General features: G+C 34.5%; 1 protein-coding gene across 2 annotated transcripts in view; it reads left to right on the top strand.

Annotated features, from left to right (window-relative positions):
• rxrgb (retinoid X receptor, gamma b) overlaps window positions 1-27,039 on the top strand; it is a 30,721-nt gene that overhangs the window by 2,994 nt on the left and 688 nt on the right. The window contains exons 1-8 of one of the 2 annotated variants that reach the window (XM_048207045.1): window positions 5,207-5,291; window positions 19,282-19,514; window positions 21,792-21,936; window positions 22,024-22,203; window positions 23,818-23,978; window positions 24,115-24,244; window positions 24,823-24,955; window positions 25,069-25,160. In XM_048207045.1, the coding sequence (XP_048063002.1) occupies window positions 5,222-5,291; window positions 19,282-19,514; window positions 21,792-21,936; window positions 22,024-22,203; window positions 23,818-23,978; window positions 24,115-24,244; window positions 24,823-24,955; window positions 25,069-25,160 (1,144 nt within the window). In that variant the 5' untranslated portion in view covers window positions 5,207-5,221. Of the gene's footprint in view, window positions 1-5,206; window positions 5,292-19,281; window positions 19,515-21,791; window positions 21,937-22,023; window positions 22,204-23,817; window positions 23,979-24,114; window positions 24,245-24,822; window positions 24,956-25,068; window positions 25,161-27,039 lie in introns of those variants that run through there. The other variant, XM_048207044.1, reaches the window with a different exon arrangement.

Genomic DNA, 27,039 nt, shown 5'->3' on the forward strand with positions numbered 1-27,039 from the left:
TAGTGTTATCAATGTTGACAAAAGTAATGCTGCTTAATATTTTTGTGGAAACTGGAATACATTTTTTTCAGGATTCTTTGATGAATTCAAAGTTCATAGTAACAGCATTTATTTGAAGAAGAAATCTTTTGTAAAAATGTCTTTACTAGGGATGCACAAATAAGATTTTTTTTTTTTTTTTTTTTTTTTTGAAGATACCGATTTTAACAAAAAAAAAAAAACTATTGGCTGATTCCCATACTGATATTGCTCACTTATTTGAACTATTGTCATTAAAATAGATTACTCTTTTGATCATGTTTTAAATGAGCAAAGTTCAAAAACACATACATTAAGGTTACACTAGCTAGTTTATTGCTGCATCATCAAATTCTTTTCATTTAACATGGATTGGATCCTTTTAACATTCAACAGCACACATACGACAACATGACAACCATCAGAGGTGATTTTTGCTATTAAATATTTATTATTAACATAACATTAACTCATATTTGTCTTATTATTATAAAACATTACATATTTCTTTAACAAAATAGAAAGACATATAGCTCAGTGCCTCCACGCAGTTCAATGCGATTTCACTTTTTTAACTTTAGTTAGTGTGTAATGTTGCTGCTTGAGCATAAACAGTATCTGCAAAGTTACAGCGCTGAAAGTTCAATGCAAACGGAGATATTGTCTTTTAAAGTTATGGCAGTTTATTGCCTACAAAAACGACCGGTTTGGACTACAACAAGCTTCTTCCCAGGTTGGTGACATCATAAACCCTGCAAAACACGCCCCCGGGAACATGCAACAAAGTGGGCGAGGCCATGTCATGTAGCATAATGAAAGCGGAAGAGTTGTGTACACCGGACGCGAACGGCGTGGCGCGTCAAAAGATAATAGAACCCATTGTAGTCCTTGATATTTTTTACACTGGATGCGATGCTGAAGACAGCTTCCAGAATCTATACGAGTTCAATGCTGGATTTGCACAAAGGCTTTTACTGAAAGATGGAGCAATTCCCACTTTAAAAGCAGAAGCTGCTGTTTATTGGCTTCAAACTGTAAGTACGTTTTATCGTTTGTACATGTCTTTTAAACGTATAGTTCTGTTGCTATTTTTTGGTTGCATCAAGGACATATACAAAGAGCAACTCGTTTTTGCTTCGCTAGCCAGTTAGCTGTATTATAGTGCATACTTCTCCAACAAACACCAACAAACTTCTATGTTTATAGACAAACAGTTGTTCATGCCGTAAATTAAACGCTACCTTTTCAAAAATGCGACTTCTCAGTCATGTATTCGGCTACAGTAAAGCTTTAATCAGGATAAAACTTTATATTGAAAGTTAACAAACAGCAGTGACAGCATCTAAACACTTTGACACAAATACTAAATGAAATACCTTTCTTAAACGTCCTTTAAAAGCCGCGATTGCTGTTCATCTGGGTCTGATTCGAGCTCTATAGAGTGCCTCAGGGATGACGCATTTTTGTAGGCAAAACCTGGAAGCGAGTTAGCATTTTAGGACTTCCGGTTCCAAAGCCGTAAAGTCTATGGGTTTTTTGAATGGGTTTTTGCTAAATCGCCTGAAATAAGGTCTGTGGTTAACAAAGCCTCTAAATACTTTCACGTTTTGATCTATGACATAAAACACACCAGTTATAACCCACTTGTGATTTTTTTTTAACTTTTACTGTGTCTTAAAATCGGCGGTTGCTAACAAATTGCTAAAAGGGACTACTTCCTTTGGCGGGGACTTTAGACGTCATCATTAAAAACGGGACATTTGGACAGCATTTCTCATGAAAGAGTGGATAAGTATTCATAACAGCGCAGATCATAATCAGCGAGCATGTTTTTAAATAAAGTTGTTTTCTAAATAAAGTTTGAGGAAGCTTGGTGGTGACGACGTTGATCCGCGACCATGGTGTGCTGTAGTCCGTTTATAGCCTACTGTTAGCCTTTTATATCTGACGACTTTATTTAGTCTTCAAAATGTAGAAATGTTGTGTTAACTTGTAATGATTGTCTTGATAGACAAAACGTGTAAGTGTCATAACCCTTTGTTAAACACAGAGCTTATTTTCTGCGATTTTCCAAAAGTCTATGGGAAAAATGCATAGGCTTTCAATCAGGGGGAACCTGTGCGCCGCAAACTTCCGGGTTGGCCTACAAAAACACGTCATCCCTGGGGTACTCTATTTGATACAGCAATGTAATCAAATTGAGCATACAATATAACCGAAGCCCACGTAACCGGTAACAAATGGTAAGGGGCGTGGCATTTCCGGACGCTTCAGCGAATCACGATGGCTCTGGATTACACTGGGCCCGCTAACCAATCTGAGCACATTGCGTATTTCGGAGGGAGTGGCTTCATAGAAGCAGGAAGTCAAACGAGCCGCTCATATGACAGTGGAAACAGAGGTGTAGAATAAAGCTAAAATATATGAAAAATACAGCGTTTTCAAAAAACAAAGCATTAAACTGCGCCCCAAAAATACAATCAAGCCTAGAAAAAAACCATTGAACCACCCCTTTAATTAAATATGTCAGTTTGTTATATCAGCCTTTTTTATGCTATAGCCAATATGCAGATGCTTTAAATTGCTAAAAAAAAAATCAGCCGATAAATATCAGTGCATCTTTAGTCTTTACTGCCGCTTTTGATCAATTTAATGCACCCTTTCTGAATAAAAGTATTAATTTCTTTTAAAGGATAAAATCTTACAGACCCCAAACTTTTGAATGGTGTACACATTCGAACCCTCTTAATTATTCCAAAGCTAAGACTTATTAAAGATGGAAGACGATAATAATAAATACATTTTTTACCTTTTTTGACATAGGTCATGCTAGTTGGGTCTGATTTTATTATTTAAAGGACAAATTTTAATGGTTAATTTTATTCAGTGGATAAGTTAAATGATGTCAGTGTCTGATGTTTCTGTTGGCAATAAGAAAAATGCAAGGAGATGGAGATACTGTTGATTTAGTGATGTGGCTCCTACTATCTCTACAGGCAGCTCCAATTGTGTCAATCTTCTGTGTGATCTCAACGCTCTTTTCATTCAGACTGATCCATGTGGGGCATTGCTTTTATAGGATGACATATTAAAGATTCATTTTTAGATTCAGCCTGAAGGCATTCTGTCATAAAGTCAGCTCTACTGTCTGTCTCAATGAAACTGTAATGGCATCAATATTGATATATTGTAGGCTTTAGCAGAAGGTCTTCTGCATCATTGCAGTGCTTTCAAGGCATCACTGTATTGAAATCTCTCAAAGCTTCCATTTATTCCTTTTCTGCACTGTTTTTGCAATTATTTTGCCTCAAAATCCTCCATTGACTTGATGCTGATATGACACTTCATTCAGTAAATTCAGTGAAGTCGCAGTTGTTTGACTTCATTATATGATAACATATCTTTGTCTCTAGTTTTGTTTTTTTATTACTGTTCAAAGGTTTATGGTCGGTACATTTATTTAATATTTTAAAAGAAATCTCTTATGCTCTTATATCTGCATTTATTTGTTCAAAATACAGTAAAAACAGTTATAATGTGAAATGTTATTACAATTTTAAATAACTCTGTTCTATTTTATTATATTGTAAAATTTAATTTTCCAGCAGTCATTACACCAGTCTTCAGTGTCACATGATCCTTCAGAAATCATTCTAATATGCTGATTTGCTGATCAGTGCTCACAAAACATTTCTTTTATTATCAGTGTTGAAAACAGTTGTGCTGCTTAAATGAGTGGTTGATTATGATTTCACTTTTTAACTTAGCTTTTTAAGGTAGCATTTAATTTATAGTATGAACAACTAAGGCTGGGCGATATATCGCATGAGATTGTCACGTGGATTTTGTCAGTAAAGCCGGTTCCCTGATTACCGCTAAATCGCCATCACCTGCTTTCAAATGGAGCGGCATTTAATAGACAGAGCCGTAGTTCACTGTCAAGCTACGCAATATCGCGTTCATTATCGAAGGTGATTCATCTGCGATAATGAACGCGATATTGCGTAGCTTGTCAGTGATCTACGGCTCTGTCTATTAAATGCCGCTCCATTTGAAAGCAGGTGATGGCGATTTAGCGGTAATCAGGGAACCGGCTTTACTGACGAAATGCGCGTGACAATCGCATGTGATATATCGCCCAGCCCTATGAACAACTGTTTGTCTATGAACATAGAAGTTTTTTGGAGAAGTAACATTATGCAATAGAATTTAGCTAACTGGCTAGCAACGCAAAAACGCGTCGGCCTATGTTTACGTCTTTGATGCTACAAAAAAATAGCAACAGAACTATACATTTAAAAAACATGTACAAACAATAAAAAGTACTTACAGTTAGGGGCCCATAAGCAGCAGCTTCTGCTTTTAAAGTGGGAACTGCTTCATCTTTCAGTAATAGCCTTGGTGCAAATCCAGCATTGAACTTGTGTAGATTCTGGAAGCTGTCTTCAGCACCGCATCCAGTGTGGACAGTGTTTTTTACAGTCTATGGTGTAGAGTAATATCACGCTCATTTTTCTTCTTGGTAATTTGTCTTTTAACTGTTCAATACAAGTGTTAGTATTCAGCATGGCAAGAAAACAGGCAGTGTCTGGAGTTAGAAGTGCATTAGATAATAAACACAAGGTGTGAGAGAGGAGGCTGCCAGACTTGGCTGTGACTGAACTATTTTTTTTTAGTGTGACCATGTGTGAGAAAGAGGTGTCATTGCCACTTTACTGCTTTAATAGAAGTATTCATTTGCCCATCTTACTTATATTATGGTAAATTGTAGAATTGATTTGATAATCAGATGCTCACTGTAAATATAATCTATAAAATCTGAATCTAAACAAATTGCTTCTTTATTTGAATCTCGCACACACTTGAGCACACTTCATCCCTGGCCAGGCAACAGGTGGTCCATCTGGGCTGATAGATTTAATGACACTCTGAGCCTCTGTTCGGGCAGACGCGGTCTGTGCAGAAGGAGTCTTGTCAAACCTTGGAGGGAGGCTGATCTTTGTGGCAGTAAACGGTTCTTGCTGGATTCAATCATTGATAATCCGAGTAATCTCATAAACGGGCAGCCTCCTCCCCGTGGATCCTCCCCCTACGGCCGTCCTGTTTCGCTCATATCCCATCTGTTCCATCAGCGGAGTGAGTCTATGTTCGGACTGGTGCTCTACTGTGCCCGGTGAGATTTAGTTGAGTGGTGCTCGCGGTCATGTGGCATCCGCCGGCGTTGCCTCTTCACGGTCAGAGTCATGGCAGAGAGAACGGTCACTACAGTCACCGTGAGTAACTGATAATAAGACCTGGTCCCAAACTGCTATCCTGTAATGGTACTTACGCTCCCAGGAACAACACGGCTGGTGCACCCTAAGGGAAGATGAGAGAATTGTGCTGTGTAAAACAATTGGAAAAACACTTGTTTGACTAGTTTCGAAATGTGATTAGATTGTGCATGAATATACATGCAGTTTTAGGGATGTGTTGGTATGTGGTTTATTGTCATGAGTAAAAAAGCTGTTTTACCTTTTATTGTTTCTAAGCAGGCGAATAAACAACATAAATTTATAACTATAATTGGGGTTCTTTGCATTAACAAATGGAATTGTAAAGTAATTATTATTTTCAAACAGGTTTTCAGATCTCTTCCCAAAAAGATTGTCCCACCCCAAACTCATGAAGGAGATCTAACCTATAAAAGTTAGTTTAATTGGTGTAACCCAAAATAGTCAGGTTGATTCAGTCATATTTAATAATATATTTGACTTAAAACCAGTTTTCACATGAAGGATTTTTTTTAATGCAGTGCACATGGTAGGAATATATTGATTTTGGTTCATTTGGTTTATTGTGAGTTTGAATTCAAATATGTATTATACGCTACCGGGTTTTTGAAAGTCTCTTATGCTCACTAAGACTGCATTTATTTGTTCAAACATACAGTAAAAACAGTAATATTGTGAATTATTACAATTTAAAAAGCCTGTTGCGCTGCTTAATATGTTTGTGGAAACAGGATTCTTTGATGAACAAAATGTATATGTTGTTTTATAAATGCCTTTACTGTCACTTTTGGTCAATTTAATTCATCTTTGCTAAATAAAACATAAAAGACCCTAAACTTTTAAATGGTAAACTATATGTAGCTTGTGTGAAATTAATCTGTAACCTCTGCTCTCAGCCATTGACAGTGAGAATACTTGGCAAGGCTCTGTACTCTAATGCTGTTCAAATGGAGTATTGCGGATATTTTAAGAAAGTCTGCTTGGATCAATCTATTTTGGTATATCCCTTTATATCTCACATATTCAGCCCCTCACTTCTTTGCTTCTCCTCTGTTTCTCATGTGCTCTTTCTACACATTCACCATCTCAGTCTTTCTCTCACAATAGTTCTGTTGAAGGTGTTTGTGTGTGTGGGTGTGTGTAAATACTTTGACTGACAAGGACAAACTCCCATTTGACTGCACAATAGAAAGCGGTGACGGAAGTTGTCGTCGCTGATTGACGCTCCTTCTCTGTTGTTCTTTCTCTTTCGGTTGCTATCTTTCTTTGAATATTGACGCAACAAATAAAACTTGCACAGTGCTTACATAGTGAACCTGCATTGATGTTTTGCATGTCTCATTTTTCAAATGAATGTTAAGTGAGATTACATTCATTTTCCTTGGAGTACATCTAGGTGTCTTTAATAATGGTATGCTTGTTGTTTTGGAAATGAGGGCTGAAACATACATTGCAAGTATGTGGACATGCCCTTCTAGTTATCGGGTTTGTCTTGGATTCTTAATTCCAGTGATGACAAATCTTAAAGGGAAATTTAAAAATATGTCATCATTTACTCACCCTCATGTCCATTCAAAGTTGTATGATTTTCTTTCTTCTGTGGAACACAAAATGTCTGAACAGAAAGTCACGGGAGTCCAAAACAACATTGAACCCCATTTACTTTAATTCTATGGACAAAAAACAAAACTATTTCTCAGAATATCTTTGGGATGAATTGGAACACAAACTCTGAGCTTGACCCCATCACCAGTACCAGTAACTTCCCAGAAAAGTGGAAGCCATTAGGGAGGACCAGCATTAATGCCTGTTTTTGTGATTAAGAAGCACACCGGGTGTGGTGTCTACATGCTTTATCCATCTAGTGTAGTTTGTTTACTTTAATCCATATGCATGCTTTTTCTGTCTGTAAAAATAACTTGCAGGCAATATGTCAGTTGGTATTTTTTCTCCATGAAAATCGATTTTATAAACATACTTTTTTTAAACCGCTAAGTCATACCACCTCAGACTAGTAAAGTTGTAAGTACCATAAGAAAACCTTGTTTTGTAGCCCTGAAGCTGCTTTTGATTGTTTCATAACACAATAAAATCATTTGAATAGGGTTCAGTTTTCAGCATTCAGTTTCATCCAGAACAGATGAACTTGAATCTGGCAATGTTTTATTCAGTTGTTGTTGTTGTACATATCATTAGTGTGATGCTAAAGGTTAATGCTATATTGCTCTATAGTGTACCACCTACATTAAACCCTACCCTAAACCTAACCAATAGAGTTAACAAAGCAAACATGAGATAAAAATGCATTTGCTGAAGGTAGCCAAGTGTTCAAGTGTTTTTTTGTTTTTTTTATCATGAGACTGGTTTCACAGGACTCATACCTGAGCACTCCTTAAAGGATTAGTCCACTTTTAAATACACTTTTCCTGATAAATTTACTCACCACCATGTCATCCAAGATGTTCATGTCTTTCTTTCGTCAGGCCATCCTTAAAAATATTTTGGTTTGCAGTAACAGTAAAAAAAAAAAAAAAAAAGGGTCGGTAGGTAGGTCTATATTTTTTTTTTTTCAAGTTTCAATGTAAAAAAAAAAAAAGTACAATTTTGGTGATGGTGATTACGTAGGTATGAATTTAAACAAATTAGCATATCGTGACGTCACTGACTGGGTCTTTCAACCCGTGCCTTCGGGCGCAGCCGTTTTTCCACTGTCGGGCCTAAAGAGGGGGTGCATAAACAAAATATTGCATTGAACGTACTTTCCGCTTCCGCATTCTTCATAACGCATATGCTGAATGTCCTACGCCTTCCCTATTCAAGTTACGGAAAAAAACTAAACTGGTGCCGCGTTCTTTCCGTAAGTAGAATAGGGAAGGCGTAGAACATTCAGCGTAAGAGTTATGAAGAATGCGGAAGCGGAAAGTACGTTCAAGGCGATATTTTGTTTATAAAGCATAAACGGTTGTATTTTTTTCTAAAATTACCGATCGATTCGCTAGATAAGACCCTTATTACTCGTCTGGTATCGTTTAAAGCCCTTGAAGCTGCACTGAAACTGTAATTTTGACCTTCAATCTGTTGGTAGCCATTGAAATCCACTGTAAGGAGAAAAATCCTGGAATGTTTTCCTCAAAAACCTTCATTTCTTTTCGACTGACGAAAGAAAGACATGAATATCTTGGATGACATGGGGGTGAGTAAATGTATCAGGAAAAGTGTATTTAAAAGTGGACTAATCCTTTAATGCAAGTGCAATGCTGTGCCAGATAAACTACTGAGCAAGTTTACTACATCAAAAAAGCCATGTACATGAAGCTGGTTATGTGTTTTGAGGTCATAACATAATATTGTGCAAAGAACTGCGCATCTTTATTAAAGGTGCCATCGAATTGAAAATTGAATTTACCTCGGCATAGTTGAATAACGAGTTCAGTACATGGAAATGACATACAGTGAGTCTCAAACTAAGTTTTAAATTATAAATTATATAGTTTTAAACTATAAATCTCATTTGTTTAAAAGACCTCTGAAGAACAGGCGAATCTCAACATAACACCGACTGTTACGTAACAGTCGGGGTGTACGTCCCCGATATTTGCATATGCCAGGCATTACACAAGGGCAGCCAGTATTAACGTCTGGATGTGCACAGCTGAATCAACAGACTAGCAAGCAAGGACAATAGCGAAGGACAATAAGTAAGCAAGCAAGGACAATAGCGAAAAATGGCAGATGGAGCAATAATAACTGACATGATCCATGATATCATGATATTTTCAGTGATATTTGTAAATTGTCTTTCTAATTGTTAGCATGTTGCTAATGTACTGTTAAATGTGGTTAAAGTTACCATCGTTTCTTACTGTATACACGGAGACAAGAGCCGTCGCTATTTTCATTTTTAAACACTTGCAGTCTGTATAATGCATAAACACAACTTCATTCTTTATAAATCTCTCCAACAGTGTGTAATGTTAGCTTTAGCCACGGAGCACAGCCTCAAATTCATTCAGAATCAAATGTAAACATCCAAATAAATACCATACTTACGCGATTAGACATGTTGCATGACGAACACTTTGTAAAGATCCATTTTGAGGGTTATATTAGCTGTGTAAACTTTGTTTATGCACTGTTTAAAGGTGCCCTAGATTGTTTTTTTACAAGATGTAATATAAGTCCTAGGTGTCCCCTGAATGTGTCTGTGAAGTTTCAGCTCAAAATACCCCATAGATTTTTTTTTTATTAATTTTTTTAGCTGCCTATTTTGGGGCATCATTAACTATGCACTGATTTTTTCAGCACGGCCCCTTTAAGAGATGCGCTCTCTCTGCCCCACGAGCTCTCGACTATATATACATCGCATAAACAAAGTTCACACAGTTAATATAACCCTCAAATGGATCTTTACAAGATGTTCGTCATGCATGCTGTATGCATGCTTCGAATTATGTGAGTAAAGTATTTATTTAGATGGTTACGTTTGATTCTGTGTGAGTTTGAGGCTATGCTCTGTGGCTAAAGCTAACATTACACTCTGTTGGAGAGATTTATAAAGAATGAAGTTGTGTTTATGCATTATACAGACTGCACGTGTTTAAAAATGAAAATAGCAACGATTCTCGTCTCCGTGAATACAGTAAGAAATGATGGTAACTTTAACCTCATTTAACAGTATATTAGCAACATGCTAATGAAACATTTAGAAAGACAATTTACAAATATCACTAAAAATATCATGATATCATGGATCATGTCAGTTATTATTGCTCCATCTGCCATTTTTCGCTGTTGTTCTTGCTTGCTTACCTTGTCTGTGCACAGATCCAGCCGTTAATACTGCCTTTCCTTGTGTAATGCGTCGAATGGGCTGGCATTATGCAAATATTGGGGTCATACATATTAATGATCCCGACTGTTACGTAACAGTCGGTGTTATGTTGAGATCCGAGTGTTTTCCGGAAGTCTTTCAAACAAATGAGATTTACATAAGAAAGAGGAAGCAATGGGGTTTGAAACTCAATGTATGTCTTTTCCATGTACTGAACTCTTGTTATTCAACTGTGCCAAGATAAATTCAGTTTTTCATTCGAGGGCACCTTTAAGGCAAGCGCGAGCTCCGTGGGCGGGGAGCGTGAGGATTTAAAGGGGCCGCAGCCTGAATTGGCTCATATTTAATGATGCCCCAAAATAGGCAGTTAAAAAAATGTATTAAAAAAAAATCTATGGGGTATTTTGAGCTGAAACTTCACAGACACATTCAGGGGACACCTTAGACTCGTTCTACGGCACCTTTAACTGATAATCTGCCTCTGTTATCTTAAAGTGTTAGTTGACCCAAAAATGAAATTTCTGTCATCAAGTACTCACCCTCATGTTTTTCAAAAATCGTAAGACCTTCATTCATCTTCAGAACACAAATTAAGATATTTTTGATGAAATCGAAGAGGTTTTTTATCCTCAATAGAAAGCAACAAAATTACCACATTCTAGAGAAGTAATAAAAACAGGGTTAAAATAGTCAACATGTCTACAGTGGTTCAACCTTAATGTTATGAAGCAACAAGAATACTTTTTGTGCACAAAAACAAAACAAAAATAACGACTTTATTCAACAAATTCATCTCTACCCTGTCCGACACGTATGCAGTTGATGTAGTGAATGCAGTTCAGCGCTTCCATGTTTACATCTGAAAGCCGGCTGAGTATTGGCCAGCTCCTGTGTCAGTATCACACGCATCACGTGACCAGCATCGGCTAATACTGAGCCGGCGTTCGGATGTAGAACATGGAAGCGCTGAATGTTATTAGCGTAGAAAAATGACAGGATAGAGACGAATTTGCTGAATAAAGTCGTTATTTTTGTTTTGTTTTTGCGCACAAAATGAATTCTTATTGCTTCATAACATTTAAGGTTGAACCACTGTAGTCATGTTGACTATTTAACGCAGGTTTTACTCTTTTTCTGGACCTTGAATGTGGTAATTTTGTTGCTTTCTATTGAGGCTAAAAAACCTCTTGGATTTTATCAAAAATATCTTAAGTTGTGTTCCGAAGATGAACAAAGGTCTTACGGGTGTGGAACAACATGAGGGTGAGTACTTGATGACAGAAATTTCATTTTTGGGTGAATTAACCCTTTAATGTGCGTGAATAAAAGTTGTTAGTGTTTTACTGCCTCATTTCATGTGGAAACTGCAATTTTTCCAAAGAGCCTGTGTTGGGATTGGCAGTAGTTTTGTGTTTGGGATCAATACTTAAAAAAAACGTCCTGTGATGTTCTTTGTGTATTGCTGAGATTCTGTAGATAGTCTTTCAACATTTACAGTACATTTGACTCAGCTCTGACATGAACACTACAGACTTCCTTTCTATCCTAATCTTTCCTTTTACTAGTTCCCTTTTATTTTTTTCTTCACCACCCTCTATTGCTGAAGTTACTAAAGGTTATATGTAGGGCTGACAACACTGTGGTTTCTCACATGCTACTGTTATATGCTGTTAGATCCCAACCTAGCATCTAGTCTCTTTTAATTGGTAAACACATTTTTGTGTGTAAAAAGTGTATACATGCTTGTTACTTTGAGGAACTTGAGTAATGCTGTCTTTATTGTAATACATTAAATAAAGGTTTGTTAAGGTTTCCCTATTAAGAGGCCTCTCTGTCAGTAAAACTGAAAACCTCTATTGAAAGCTATACAAGAAAGTTTAGTCTGAAGGTTGAGAAAGGCATGCACATGTATTGGGGAGGGTGTTTGTGACTTATCTGTTTCTACATGTCTCTTATCGCTTATCTTTTTTTTTTCCCTACTGATTTTTAATAAGAAATGTTTCCTAAGCACCAATTCAGCATATTAGAATGACAAGGATCATGTGACACTGAAGACTGGAGTAATGACTGCTGAAAATTCAGCTTTGGCATCACAGGAATAAGTCACATTTTAAAATATATTCAAATAGAAAACAATTGTAAAAATTGTAATATTTCAAGTTTTTGGTGAGCAAAAGAGACTTCTTTCAAAAACATGAAAAAATCTTACCAGCTCCAAAATTTTGAATGGTAATATATTCAGTGAGATTGTTCAGTGAAGAATTGGTCAGACTCATTGAAAACTTGACATCTTGTAAGTTTGAGAGTCTTTTTGACCTGGCTGGCTCATAAGACTCATTCTTTCAAAAAAATCACATAACACTTGTTTATTTTGAAAACCAGTGAAAATAATGCAAATATAGTAGACGGGTCATCTTGACATTGTTTTGATGTTCCAGAATTCAGGCTATTGAGGGTCAGCTTCTGCTTTTGAATTGTTTTCACTTTAGGGTCATTTTGATAAATAAAAAGCTGCTGCTGAACACAGTTACTTCACAGTCTCTTGTGCAATGTTCAGTGGAACAGTCCCTGTGGATCTCTGCTGATTGTTACATTGTGACATTACCAGGGGTCATCAAGTGTATTAATTTAAATCAAGTTTATTACTTTATCTTCCTCATTGCAACAGATTATCAGATGTCATATGATCACGATATGACAGGATGTTTTGAAACTGATTAATGTTCCTTCATTTCCTGTGGAGTTTGTTTCCATATGTCAGCATATCCCCTCCGGTCAGCATTTTTCTGATCTCCATTTTCAGACTGTAATGTTGATTGTACAATATTATCTATCTGTCTGTCTGTCTGTCCTTATTTTACTCTTCTCTGTGTGACTAAAGCAGATGTCAGCAGAAGTTATTTGAAATGTGAGTGATGCATGTGACAAAACGTGCTTGTTTTGAACAGATTAATACGGAGGTTACTACAGGACACACTCAGAGTTCATTGACTTTATTCTGCTTCACTCAATACTCCATTATTTTTTTAGTATTCACTTCACTCTTACCTTGTCAAGCACTCACCCTGTCCATCCACATACAGCAGCAGTTATAGAGGCCTATATCTTTTGTGCAACAGAACACACACCCAAACACAAAATTCCTCCAGAAAATTATATTTCATCAGTAATAGTATAAGACAGTGCTCAATAATGCTCATGAAAAAACCCCAACATGTCCCAGACCTCCTCATGAGCCCTGCTCATTTCCACCTCTGTCAGCCATTCTGGGGACATGAGCATGAACATAATGCAGTATCACAGCAGTATACTGATAAGAAAGTGTGAGTGTGAGTTTCTGTGAATGTCTGTGTTACCATTTTTAGTGTGGTGAATGAAATGCTTAGGTAGTAAAGATGGTATTATTGCCTGTAATTTCATTTTTTATTTTTTTTTTCAGATACAGATATGTTCAGTAGTAAATAAGATTACAAGAGGACGTTTATTGGCAATACCCACGTGTAGATGCTATCTCCAGTGTATAGGTTAATCATTCACATATAAAAGAGACTGTGCTGATAAACTAGTTTATGATATGGTTAATGAAGTAATGTTGGTAACTGAAGTATGAGGTGTGGGTGTAGTCCTGGGCTTTAGGGGATAATGGACACATGGCAGTAATCAGGGTTGATTTAATGTCTTCCAGCTCTCCATAGCAGCAGACTGGGATAGAGTGGGACAGTTTCCCATTTCTCAATCACTTTCGCCCCCCTTCCACCTTTTTGTGTCTGTTGCCCTTCCTTCAACCCCCATCTTCTTGGTTGAAGTGTCTGTAAATTGGTTGAAAATATTTGTCACTGATGAGAAGAGGGTTTTTAGTGCCATTATTGATCAAATGTCAACTTCATTTAGAACAGAAATAAGAAGTTCAAGAGATTGTGTGTGAGATTGTTTAAAATGAGGATGGGAATCTGTTAGGCTTTCATGAAGTGTGTGTGTGTGTGTGTGTGTGTGTGTGTGTGTGTGTGTGTGTGTGTGTGTGTGTGTGTGTGTGTGTGTGTGTGTGTGTGTGTGTGTGTGTGTGTGTGTGTGTGTGTTTGTGTGGTTCCAGCCAATAATATGCTCCTTCACAGAAGTCAGTACACCCCTCATATTTTTAGAAATATTTTATTATATCTTTTCATGTGACAACACTGAAGAAATGACACTTTGGTACAATGTAAAGTAGTGAGTGTACAGCTTGTATAACAGTTTGCTGTCTCTCAAAATAACTTAACACACAGCCATTAATGTCTAAACCGCTGGCCACAAAAGTGAGTACACCCCTAAGTGAAAATGTCCAAATTGGGCCCAATCAGCCATTTTCTATCCCCGGTGTCATGTGACTCGTTAGTGTTTCAAGGTCTCAGGTGTGAATGGGGAGCAGGTGTGTTAAATTTGGTGTTATCGCTCTCACTCTCTCATACTGGTCACTGGAAGTTCGACATGGCACCTCATGGCAAAGAACTCTCTGAGAATCTGAAAAAAAAGAATTGTTGCTCTACATAAAGATGGCGTAGGCTATAAGAAGATTGCCAAGACCCTGAAACTGAGCTGCAGCACTGTGGCCAAGACCATACAGCGGTTTAACAGGACAGGTTCCTCTCAGAACAGGCCTCGCCATGGTCGACCAAAGAAGCTGAGCCCACGTGCTCAGCGTTATATCCAGAGGTTGTGTCTGGGAAATAGATGTTTGAGTGCTGCCAGTATTGCTGCAGAGGTTGAAGGGGTGGGGGTCAGCCTGTCATTGCTCAGACCATACACCGCACACTGCATCAAATTGGTCTGCATGGCTGTCGTCCTAGAAGGAAGACTCTTCTAAAGATGAAAGAAGAAAGCCGCAAAGAGTTTGCTGAAGACAAGCAGACCATGTCCTGTGGTCTGATGAGACCAAGATAAACTTATTTGGTTCAGATAGTGTCAAGCGTGTGTGGCGGCAACCAGGTGAGGAGTACAAAGACAAGTGTGTCTTGCCTACAGTCAAGCATGGTGGTGGGAGTGTCGTGGTCTGGGGCTGCTTGAGTGCTGCCAGCACTGGGGAACTACAGTTCATTGAGGGAACCATGAACAGCAGAGCATGATCCCCTCCCTTCGGAGACTGGGCTGCAGGGCAGTATTCCAACATGATAACGGCCCCAAACACACCTCCAAGACAACCACTGCCTTGCTAAAGAAGCTGAGAGTAAAGGTGATGGACTGGCCAAGCATGTCTCCAGACCTAAACCCTATTGAGCATCTCTGGGATATCCTCAAATGGAAGGTGGAGGAGCGCAAGGTCTCTTAACATCCACCAGCTCTGTGATGTCGTCATGGAGAAGTGCTAGAGGACTCCAGTGGCAACCTGTTAAGCTCTGGTGAACTTCATGCCCTAGAGGGTTAAGGCAGTGCTGGAAAATAATGGTGGCCACACAAAATATTGATACTTTGGGTCCAATTTGGACATTTTCACTTAGGGGTGTACTCACTTTTGTGGCCAGCGGTTTCGACATTAATGGCTGTGTGTTGAGTTTTTTTGAGGGGACAGAAAATTTACACTGTTATACAAGCTGTACACTCACTACTTTACATTGTAGCAAAGTGTCATTTCTTCAGTGTTGTCACAAAGGTATAATAAAATATTTACAAAAATGTGAGGGGTGTACTCACTTCTGTGAGATACTGTAAATCTGAAAGCCAAATGTCAAATCCTACTTTTAGGGATGTCCTCAAAGGAAAAAGTCTAAAAATTGACTTTAATAACATGGCTTCGTTTTGAAAAGTTTTTCTTTTAACTAGCTATTTGGCTATTATTATACAATGCATTATTCAATAACCGGCAGTTTAAGTCTTACTGCAAGTTTTTGCATTTTGACTTTCCTTTGGAATCACATGCAGTATTGTTTTATTCTGAAAATGCAAAATGATTCTTTTAGCCATAAGGCTTGCATTGTTTGTAGCTAAATCTAAAAATCTAAAATAATATAATGGAATAAAATAATAATAAATAATATAGTGTAATAAAGAAATAACTGGCAGCTGTGGTTACCAGAATAATTCTGTAAAAAAATACAGTGAAAATGTAAATGTATTACAGAGCAATCTGTAAATTTATACAATTTAAAACTAATTTACAAAAAAAAAAAATTAAACCAGTAAGTCCAACTGGCCTTAGCAAGGCCACGCTAGTGGTACTAACATCCATTTTGTACTTTTAATATATGCTGAAATCCACCATAATAACACTGGTGGTAAAACGATTACCACATGATAAATCAAAGTTCATCACAATTAGCTTTTCCAGAAGCTGTGGGAAATATGGATGATGCACACAGTGTCATACACACAAACACAAAACACCATCACGGTAACACACGTTACACTACAATAATGCAATAAACATTCATTTATCAACATAAGATATAACATAAAATTCTAATGTACATAACTGATAAGAAGAAACTTAATTATTAAAATTAAACACCATCAAATGTGAAGTGTCACACAAGGAATTCTGAGAATGTCAGTTTATGTTTTTTCACTGTAAATTATTAGGTGATTTGTTCTTTTTACTTCCAAAAAATGGTACATTTAACAGTGTTTTACTGTAAAATTACACAAAAATATTAGGTTAGATCTATTACAGATTTTCTCCTTATATAAGGGAACTTTCTATTAACCAATTAAGAGATTTTTACTGTCACATTTTTAGTCTTTTACCGTTAAAATCAATAAAATAGTTAATAAACTTTCCCTCTCTCTATCATGTCAGTGTGAATTATTAGTTAGTGAGAGGCTTAATGAATTAGAGCCCTGCTGGAGACGCCAAACATCCGCTGAACAGTAATTAACAATCAAAAGATTTAGCTAGCCCTCTCCAAATCCTGTTGTCTTCCAGCCCTTGAATCTGTGACTAATGTCAGACTGAGGTCTCTCGGTCTTGTCATGTTTATTGAAACTATACATCATTCTCTGTTTTGAATGTACAGAATATCTATGAAGATACTAATTATAGTTTTTGTGTGAAATATGCAATGATAGCATATGTATGTGATTGTGCACACAATGACCTATGCAGTTTCATGTGGTCTCCTCTGAACTTGATAGTAGTCTACTAAAGGCTGCACTTTGCTATCAGACAGCTGTGCAAAGTTCATGGGCACCGCAGAGTGTCATTGTGAAATACTGATGAATGTCTGGCACATGGACCGTCTCAGAAGAATAAGATCTGAATTATCAGCTAAAGATTGATGCATCTAAATGTAAAAAAGTTTTCGACTTTAACTCTATCTCTGCAGACGTGAATTACATAAAGTACCCTGCCGTACAGGATGTCAATTTCGATATCTTCCATTTTACTTGTATATTTTGTATATGTTTCCACCCTACCAAAGACCATCTGCCACAGATATCTTCCCTTGAGTCTTAAGACACACACACACACACACACACACACACACACACACACACACACACACACACACACACACACACATGCAACCAGCTTGTAAGAAATTAGCCATTGCAAACTGACTGGTTATTACAGTGTCTAAATGCTGTAATGCTTGATTTTGCCTTGTTATTAATCAAAAAAATGCTGGATCTATTCAAGTTTGAGTAAAAGAAACAGCAAGATAGAGTATTAAATACACGCTTATCTCTCTAATATTTCAAAAGAAGCTCATTTCAGACACTCAGGATGTCTCAGTTCACTCTCTATAGTTCCCAAGTATGCTGCCCACTAAGTCAGCCATATCTAGGGCTGTCTTATTGTTCAGATCTTTCAAGTACCACAATGTTTGGATGGAAATTCACATCATAATTAAGTTTAAATTGGCTCTAGTTTGTATGCATTTTGTGAGTTTGATAAAAAAATGCTATATTCTGTAATGCGTCTGATAGCTTGACAGTCAATAGTAAAATACAAGAGCTAAATAAAGTCTGCATTAACATAGGGCTATCTTATTTTCAAAATCTTTTAAGTTCGCTGAAATATTTGCATGGAAATTTATATGAATGGCACCACCACAATATCAAGTCTGTATTGGTCATAATTAAGTTAAATTGTTAATTTTGACTAGTTTGTATGCATTTTAATAGCTATAAAGCTTGACAGAAAATGCTTCTCAGCAGTTTATGAAGTTCATGCTGCAAAACTACATTTCCCATTGTTCTCAGCATGATTTAGGTTATAGATCATGATTAAAAAAGGAAAATGTTTTGTCCTTGTTGTGTATTGTGGTATTGTACTATAGTTGATAGCTTGATCGCCATATTAGTAAAATGCAAGAGCTAAAATCTACATTAATGCCTGATCACCCTCAGTAATGCATTAAGCAGTAAATTGAAATAATCTACCAGAGATGAACAGTTACAATCACCTAGTCGGATTATCTGACCAAATCATTGATAAAGGTTTTGTGTTGCACAACTCAGTAAAGCAGCTGCTTGAAGCTGTATGTTAATTTAATCTTAGATTAATTTGATTCGATCTTCATCTTGATGAATGATGAAACGAGTGAACAGATTGCAACACTATCGGTATTGGTAAAAGGGTGCAACCTTTGCCCTGTGTGTGTCCTTGTATTACGTTAGATAGATTATATTTGTTTGTGCTGGTACAAACTACCATTACCAGGTACTCTTATGAAGCTCTCCATCAGCTGCAGACTGAATGGTTAAAGCAGAAGGATTTAATGGACTCTCAGTAAAATGTCTTCTTAAATTTACTCAAACAGCACACGTTTTCATTGCATGGCACAGTTAAACCATATTAATGGAGGAAATAGATGTTTTGCAAAGGCACTCATGCCTCAACAGGTACTTGATGTTCCTGTGGGTTCTCTGACATCTGTACATGCTAAATAAAAAGTATTGGTTGCACCCTGATATATTTATACAGACCTGTCACCCCGTCACATTCTTTTTGATTTATATCTACACTGAAAAAAGTTGTAAATAATTGCGATTTATTGGAGTATGTTTTACAAGAAAATACTATTTCAGTTTTTCGACTAAACTGTTTCACATCTAATTCAATGTCTCTTGTTAAAATTGTTTCTACAACTTTTTCTTGTATGATCACTGATGTTATTAGCGATCGTTTTAGCACTAAATTTTAATTCCTCTTGTCTAATATTAATCTCTCTTTTCATCTCTTCATAGACACTAGTGCTCTTAATTCGCCTCCCTCTCAGCCGCTACCCATGAGCTCCATGGTGGGTCATCCGTCCGTCATCAGTTCCTCCCGCCCACTGCAATCTCCCATGAGCACCCTGGGCTCATCCATGAATGGCCTGGCCTCTCCCTACTCAGTCATCACCCCGTCTCTGGGCTCACCATCTGTTTCCTTGCCCTCTACACCCAGTATGAGCTTTAACACTCTCAACAGCCCTCAGGTAAGAACCTTCCCATAATTCTGTGCTCTCTCAGGCTAACACCAACTAAAAGGAATAAAATCATAGTCTAGCATGCAAACTTAGAAATGAGCTTTTCTTTCTTACTCGGGCACATATACAAAGTTCTGTCATGAAACTCTAGATGGCGCAGGCTCATAGGTCCTTAACTCAATCTGTTTGCAATCACATCATCAAAGCTGATTGGTTCCTGCTGTATCAGTAGCCAATGAGCTCGCTGCTCAACCTTCAAATACTTGGTCAGCATTTGCTATAGTGCTTTCAGAAACCCTCCACCTTCCCCAGCTCCACCTGTATAGATCTGCTATGGGTAATTCATGCATGCTATATTGTACAGCAGCAGCATGTCTTATTTGCTCACAGCAGCGTGTCGTGTATGTACTGGCAGTAGCAAATCCTGTACTTGTCATATCCGTTTCCATGCCAAACACTCCAGAGAGTTGTCATGACAGAATTACATTTATATGAATGTGGAGTAATGTATATTATCTCCTTTTAAATAAAAAAATAAATAGCTCAAAGACCACAATAAATGTACTTACAAACATTTTGGAAAAACAGTTTTGAATAATGATGTGATCGGACTGCCAAAAAATAATTTTCACTTAAAACTGATTTTAAAAATTAAAATGAACTTATTTTTATTCACAAGATCATGTGACTTAAATTTAGCATGTTACTGCATTGTATGCTTCACGTTATTTAGTATGTAGTAAGCTAGTAATCCATTCTGAACTTTCAAGCTATGCACTGAGGTCATGTGCATCACATTGTACCATGATTGTCGCCCATACTGATGCCCTGGTGCTACAGAGAGGTCAGCTGATGTTTGTCTATATATGTGTATGTGTCTCTCATTTTTTCCCTGGAGGCCAGAGAAAGCCATTGACTCAGACAAGCATTTCAGGCTTTTAGTCCAATGAAAAGACATCATAATAGTGAACTTATATGGGTATACTGGGTATGTGACAGACATACGGGGTCTAAATATAGTACAAATAAAAAAGTGGAGTTCTATCTTATCAAAATAAAGCCAAAAATCCTCAAATTAAAACAAAAAATATATTAGACTTTTTAACAAAAAAAATAATTAAATTATGAGGTTTTTACCCATATTACAACAAAAACTAAAGAAAAACAAGGTAAGTTTCACAGACATGGTTGTGTTATTTCCAATCAAGCTATAATTTTGTAAAGTTATAAAAAATCTGAGAAAATTTAATTGGGTTTAGGGATCATAAAATGATAGCTTTGAGATTACCCTTAATGCTACAATGAAGTTTAAAGTGTTGTTTCTGTAACTATAATTTCTGTCAATGAATGTAATCCAACCAGTGTTATTTTAAATATTTATGTACTTGTAGCATTCATCAATTTTAAGTTGATTTGGATAAATTTATCTGCTAAATTAATGAATGTAAATAAATAATGTTATAGTATTTACTAATATTTTATTAATATTTAAAGTTTACATTTACATTTTTATTTTTTTTATTTATTTTTTTTTTGTCATTTTTATTAGTTTCTGTTTAACTAATAACTTATTTATTTTATTTAGTTGCCAAGGCAGCATTTCTAGTTTTAATGTTTTTCATCTAATATTTATGTTTTTCAATTTCAAACAATTTTAGTTTAGTAACAGCCCTATATTAAACCTTTGAGATATGAATGAAATTACATTGTGGTGAAAAGTGCATCAAGAACAGTGAGGGAATTCTCCTGACACATGTAAATAGACACTGTTGGACATGCTTATTTAATTTGTGTAAAACATGTTTTGAGAGGGGTTTTTTTTACACAAAGGAAACAGCCATATACCATAGATATACAAACAGATAAATCAACAAACACATATCCCAGTAATTAAATGACAAAAAAAGCTTAACTGAATTGTCTTCCTGATTTGACATGCTTTGTTGCCTGAGTTATGGCCATATCCTGCCACCTGCTGGCTGCATGCAGTAGTGCAGAAAAAAAATAACATGATGCAAAAATAGTAAATTCTCCTGAGAGAGAGGCAAATATCCCTCCTCCTCTTTGAAATGTTATATCATCGCTCTCACAGCTACTTGTGTAATGGCCTTGTAAGGGTGAAGACTGTTTTTGTGAGTGTGTACTTGTGGATTTGTGTAGTGTGTGTGTATGTCTACTGTGCTGGAAGGACAAACAATCTGCTGTATAGTGACATAAACTCTACTCCTGATTGCACTATATGATAAGCTGTTTCCATCTCTCTTTACCTCTCTTCCGGTCTCACAGATGAACTCTTTGAATGTGAATAGCTCAGAAGACATCAAGCCTCCACCAGGATTGGCTCAGCTGGGCAACATGAGCAGCTACCAGTGCAGTAGCCCTGGATCCCTCTCCAAACACATCTGTGCCATTTGTGGGGACCGATCTTCGGGTACAACTCACAGAGATGTTGAGATGTTGCATTTGGTTTTGGTTGGTCTCTTCTGCGGTTCATGACAAACGTGGTTGTGTTTTGCAGGGAAGCACTATGGTGTTTACAGTTGTGAAGGTTGCAAAGGCTTCTTTAAGAGGACCATCCGAAAAGACCTGACCTACACGTGTCGAGACAGCAAAGAGTGCCTGATCGACAAACGTCAGCGCAACCGCTGCCAATACTGCCGCTATCAGAAGTGCCTAGCCATGGGCATGAAGCGGGAAGGTTTGTATTTGCTTATGTGTTTGTATCCTTAATTGTATGAGGTTTGAGCACTTAAAGACACTGAGGATAGGCCTTTTGGAAACTGTTTCTTTGACCTTTGAATTGCTGGTTTGTTTTGTTTTTTTGCTGCCTTTCTGGCCAGGTTACTCTTCCAAAAGAGATTTTGGCAGCACTTTATTTTACAGTCCTATTCCAGATGTACATACTATGTACTTATAGTAATTACAATAACTAGGTACTAACCCTGAACCTACCCCTAAACATAATCTTAACCCATGTAGTTACCTTATATTACCAGTACAAGTACACGTACTGTAAAATAAAGTGCAACAGAGATTTTAATCTCGACCAATTTTAATATAATGCTTTTATATTATAGTATATTTATATTATATTATTAGATAAACTGTCGATTTAACTTGAATATTTTATATAATATAATATAATAGAGTTAAAAAAAAGGATATTTCACCTAAAAAAAAAAAAAAAAATATATATATATATATATATATATATATATATATATATATATATATATATTATATGTAAACTATCCATTTAGCTTGAGTATTTATTATATTATACTATATTATTAGTAGTATTTCTATCATAAGATAAACTATTGCTTTAACTTGAATTTTTGTATAATATAATATAAGATAATAGAGTTAAAGGGATATTTCACCTAAAAAATATAATATAATATAATATAATATAATATAATATAATATAATATATGTAAACTATCCCTTTAACTTGAGTATATATTATATTATATTATATTATATTATTGGTAGTATTTCTATCATAAGATAAACTATTGCTTTAACTTGAATTTTTGTATAATATAATATAAGATAATAGAGTTAAAGGGATATTTCACCTAAAAAATAATATTATATTATATTATATTATATTATATTATATTATATTATATTATATTATATTATATTATATTATATTATTGGTAGTATTTCTATCATAAGATAAACTATTGCTTTAACTTGAATATTTTGTATAATATAATATAAGATAATAGAGTTAAAGGGATATTTCACCTAAAAAATATATTATATTATATTATATTATATTATTGGTAGTATTTCTATCATAAGATAAACTATTGCTTTAACTTGAATATTTTGTATAATATAAGAGAGTTAAAGGGATATTTCACCTAAAAAATATAATATAATATAATATAATATAATATATGTAAACTATCCCTTTAACTTGAGTATATATTATATTATATTATATTATATTATATTATATTATATTATATTACATTATATTATATTGTTGGTAGGATTTCTATCATAACCTTATATAACTGCTTTTATAATAGAATATATTATATTTTTATTAAATGTGTTTTATAGTAATTCCTAAAGTATACTTCAAAATAAAATAAATCAAACCAAATAAAAATTTAAACAAAATTTAAAATAAAGTAAAAAAAAATATTTTAATATAACAGTTATATAAAGGTTATAGGTGCACTATAAACTGTATAGTCCTAAATAATCTTCAAATGTTTCATAATCATAGATTATAATGATGTTTAATGTACTCATTTACTCTGCTCTGCTTGACCTCTGTGATTCCCCGCAGCGGTTCAGGAAGAGAGGCAGCGTGGGAAGGAGAAAAGTGATAATGAGGTGGAATCAACGAGCAGTTTTAATGAAGACATGCCTGTGGATAAGATTCTGGATGCAGAGCTTGCAGTCGAACCCAAGACGGAGACATACACAGAGAGCAGCCCTGGCAACTCTGTAAGACACAGACATTCAGTCAAATACAATTTACACAGTACATGTCTGCTGACTTTAGCCTCATGAAAACATCCTTGACAAAAAAACAAACTGAATTACTCTCTCTCTCTTTATATCTTCTGGTCTCCCTCCTCAGACAAATGACCCAGTCACTAATATCTGCCATGCAGCTGACAAGCAACTGTTTACTCTGGTGGAGTGGGCCAAGAGAATACCTCATTTCTCCGATCTGCCTCTGGATGATCAAGTCATTCTGCTTCGAGCAGGTATGTGACACTCACACAAATATAAAAACATACATGATGAAGATACTGAAGTTACTGTTTACAAAAACAAGCGCTCAACTGAAACACACTTAAATACACCAGCAGTGTATTTTAGTATTATTTATATACTATTATAGTATTTATTAATATTTTAAATTAGATGATCAGTTTTCATTTTAGCTTTTGTATTTTTGTTGTGAGCTTTTATCATCTTTAGTACTACTTTTTTTTTTTTTTTATATATATATATTTGTATTTAGCTGTAATTAATTTTTATTTCAGTTTTAGTCATTTTAGTTCTTCAACTTAAACAGTTCTAATTTTTGTATTTTAAGTTATTCATCTAATATTTACATTTTATTTTATTTTATTTCAATTGTCTATAGTCACTCCAGGTCAAAGGGTCAGGCAGAACTGTGTTGGTTGTGTAAGTGGGAATACTGACCTCTGCTGGAGAAACATTTCACATGCACTCATAAAATAGTCCTCGCTAATGAAGATCACTGTTTTGAGTTCATGAAGACAGAGGGAAATATAGAAATGATTTTCCTGCTATTCATGTCATTTTTCTCCTTCAGGATGGAACGAGCTCCTCATTGCTTCATTCTCTCATCGCTCAATCACGGTTAAAGATGGCATCTTGTTGGGCACAGGCCTCCATGTCCACAGGAGCAGTGCTCACAGTGCAGGCGTGGGATCCATCTTCAACAGGTGACAACACCTTGTTTGCTTAGAGAATAATCAGAAAATCTGTATCATTTATTTTATTACACCTGTTGTGCAGTGAAATTAAAGCCCTGTGTGTGTATGTGTTTGTGTGACAGGGTACTGACCGAGCTGGTGTCTAAAATGAAGGATATGCAGATGGATAAGACAGAACTAGGCTGCCTTAGAGCCATCGTCCTCTTCAACCCTGGTGTGTTGCTCATTGCCATTGCAGCATAGATCAAATAAATTATTTTATTTCATTTGGAGTTATATAATATAATATAATATAATATAATATAATATAATATAATATAATATAATATAATATAATATAAAGGGTATTTCACCCAAAATGATTATATTATATTATATTATATTATATTATATTATATTATATTATATTATATTATATTCAAGTTAAAGGGATAATTTAATATAATTTTTCAATCATGCCTTAACTGCAATTTCTTATATTATATTATTTTTTGGATCATTTTATCTGTCAAAGAAAACATAACTAATAATTATACACACCTAGCCTGACTTCGTCATACTCATATTCTAGGCAGAATATTGTTGTGGGCGGGGTTCGGGCTGGCACCCAGGCTAATACACACCTGAATATATGGTGTTTTTCATTTCCAGCCTTCATGAACAATTATATATCACTTATAAATGATTAAATACAAAATTAACAGTAGTTATTAAGATTAATGTGGTTTGGAATTGGTAAGATGTGCCTAGAGAAAAATATGATCAGAAAATCAACGTGCAATATTATATTATATTATATTATATTATATTATATTATCCCATTAATATAATTATATTATATTATATTATATTATATTATATTATATTATATTATCCCATTAATATAATATAATATAATTATATTATATTATATTATATTATATTATATTATATTATATTATATTATATTATATTATATTATATTATATTATCCCATTAATATAATTATATTATATTATATTATATTATATTATATTATATTATCCCATTAATTTAATATAATATAATATAATATAATATAATATAATATAATATAATATAATATAATATAATATAATATAATATAATATAATAAAGTTAAAGGGATAGTTCACCTAAAATCTAATAATATAATATAATATATAAATTTTACAATTTTGGGTAAACTATCCCTTTAACTTAAGTATATAATATAATATTTTAGGTGAAACATCCCTTTATTATATTATATTATATTATATTATATTATATTATATTATATTATCCCATTAATATAATTATATTATATTATATTATATTATATTATATTATATTATATTATATTATATTATATTATCCCATTAATTTAATATAATATAATATAATATAATATAATATAATATAATATAATATAATATAATATAATAAAGTTAAAGGGATAGTTCACCTAAAATCTAATAATATAATATAATATAATATATAAATTTTACAATTTTGGGTAAACTATCCCTTTAACTTAAGTATATAATATAATATTTTAGGTGAAACATCCCTTTATTATATTATATTATATTATATTATATTATATTATATTATATTATATTATATTATATTATATTATCCCATTAATATAATATAATATAATATAATAATATTATAATATAATAATAGGAGTATATAATATAATATAATAAAGTTAAAGGTATAGTTTACCTAAAATGTAATAATATAATATAATATATAAATTTTAAAATTTTGGGTAAACTATCCCTTTATTATATTATATTATATTATATTATATTATATTATATTATATTATATTATATTATTAATTTAATATAATATAATATAATATAATATAATATAATATAAATTTTACAATTTTGGGTAAACTATCCCTATATTATATTATATTATATTATATTATATTATATTATATTATATTATATTATATTATATTCAAGTTAAAGGGATAGTTTAATGTAATATATTATTCTAAAACCAGTGATTTTCTTTCTTTTGTGAAACACAAAAATACTGTTGATTTCCCCCCATGTAGTTACAGTGAATGGGAACTTTAATAAATTAGATGAAAA

The sequence above is a fragment of the Megalobrama amblycephala genome, linkage group LG11 (assembly GCF_018812025.1).
Source record: "Megalobrama amblycephala isolate DHTTF-2021 linkage group LG11, ASM1881202v1, whole genome shotgun sequence".
Classification (NCBI taxonomy): domain Eukaryota; kingdom Metazoa; phylum Chordata; class Actinopteri; order Cypriniformes; family Xenocyprididae; genus Megalobrama; species Megalobrama amblycephala.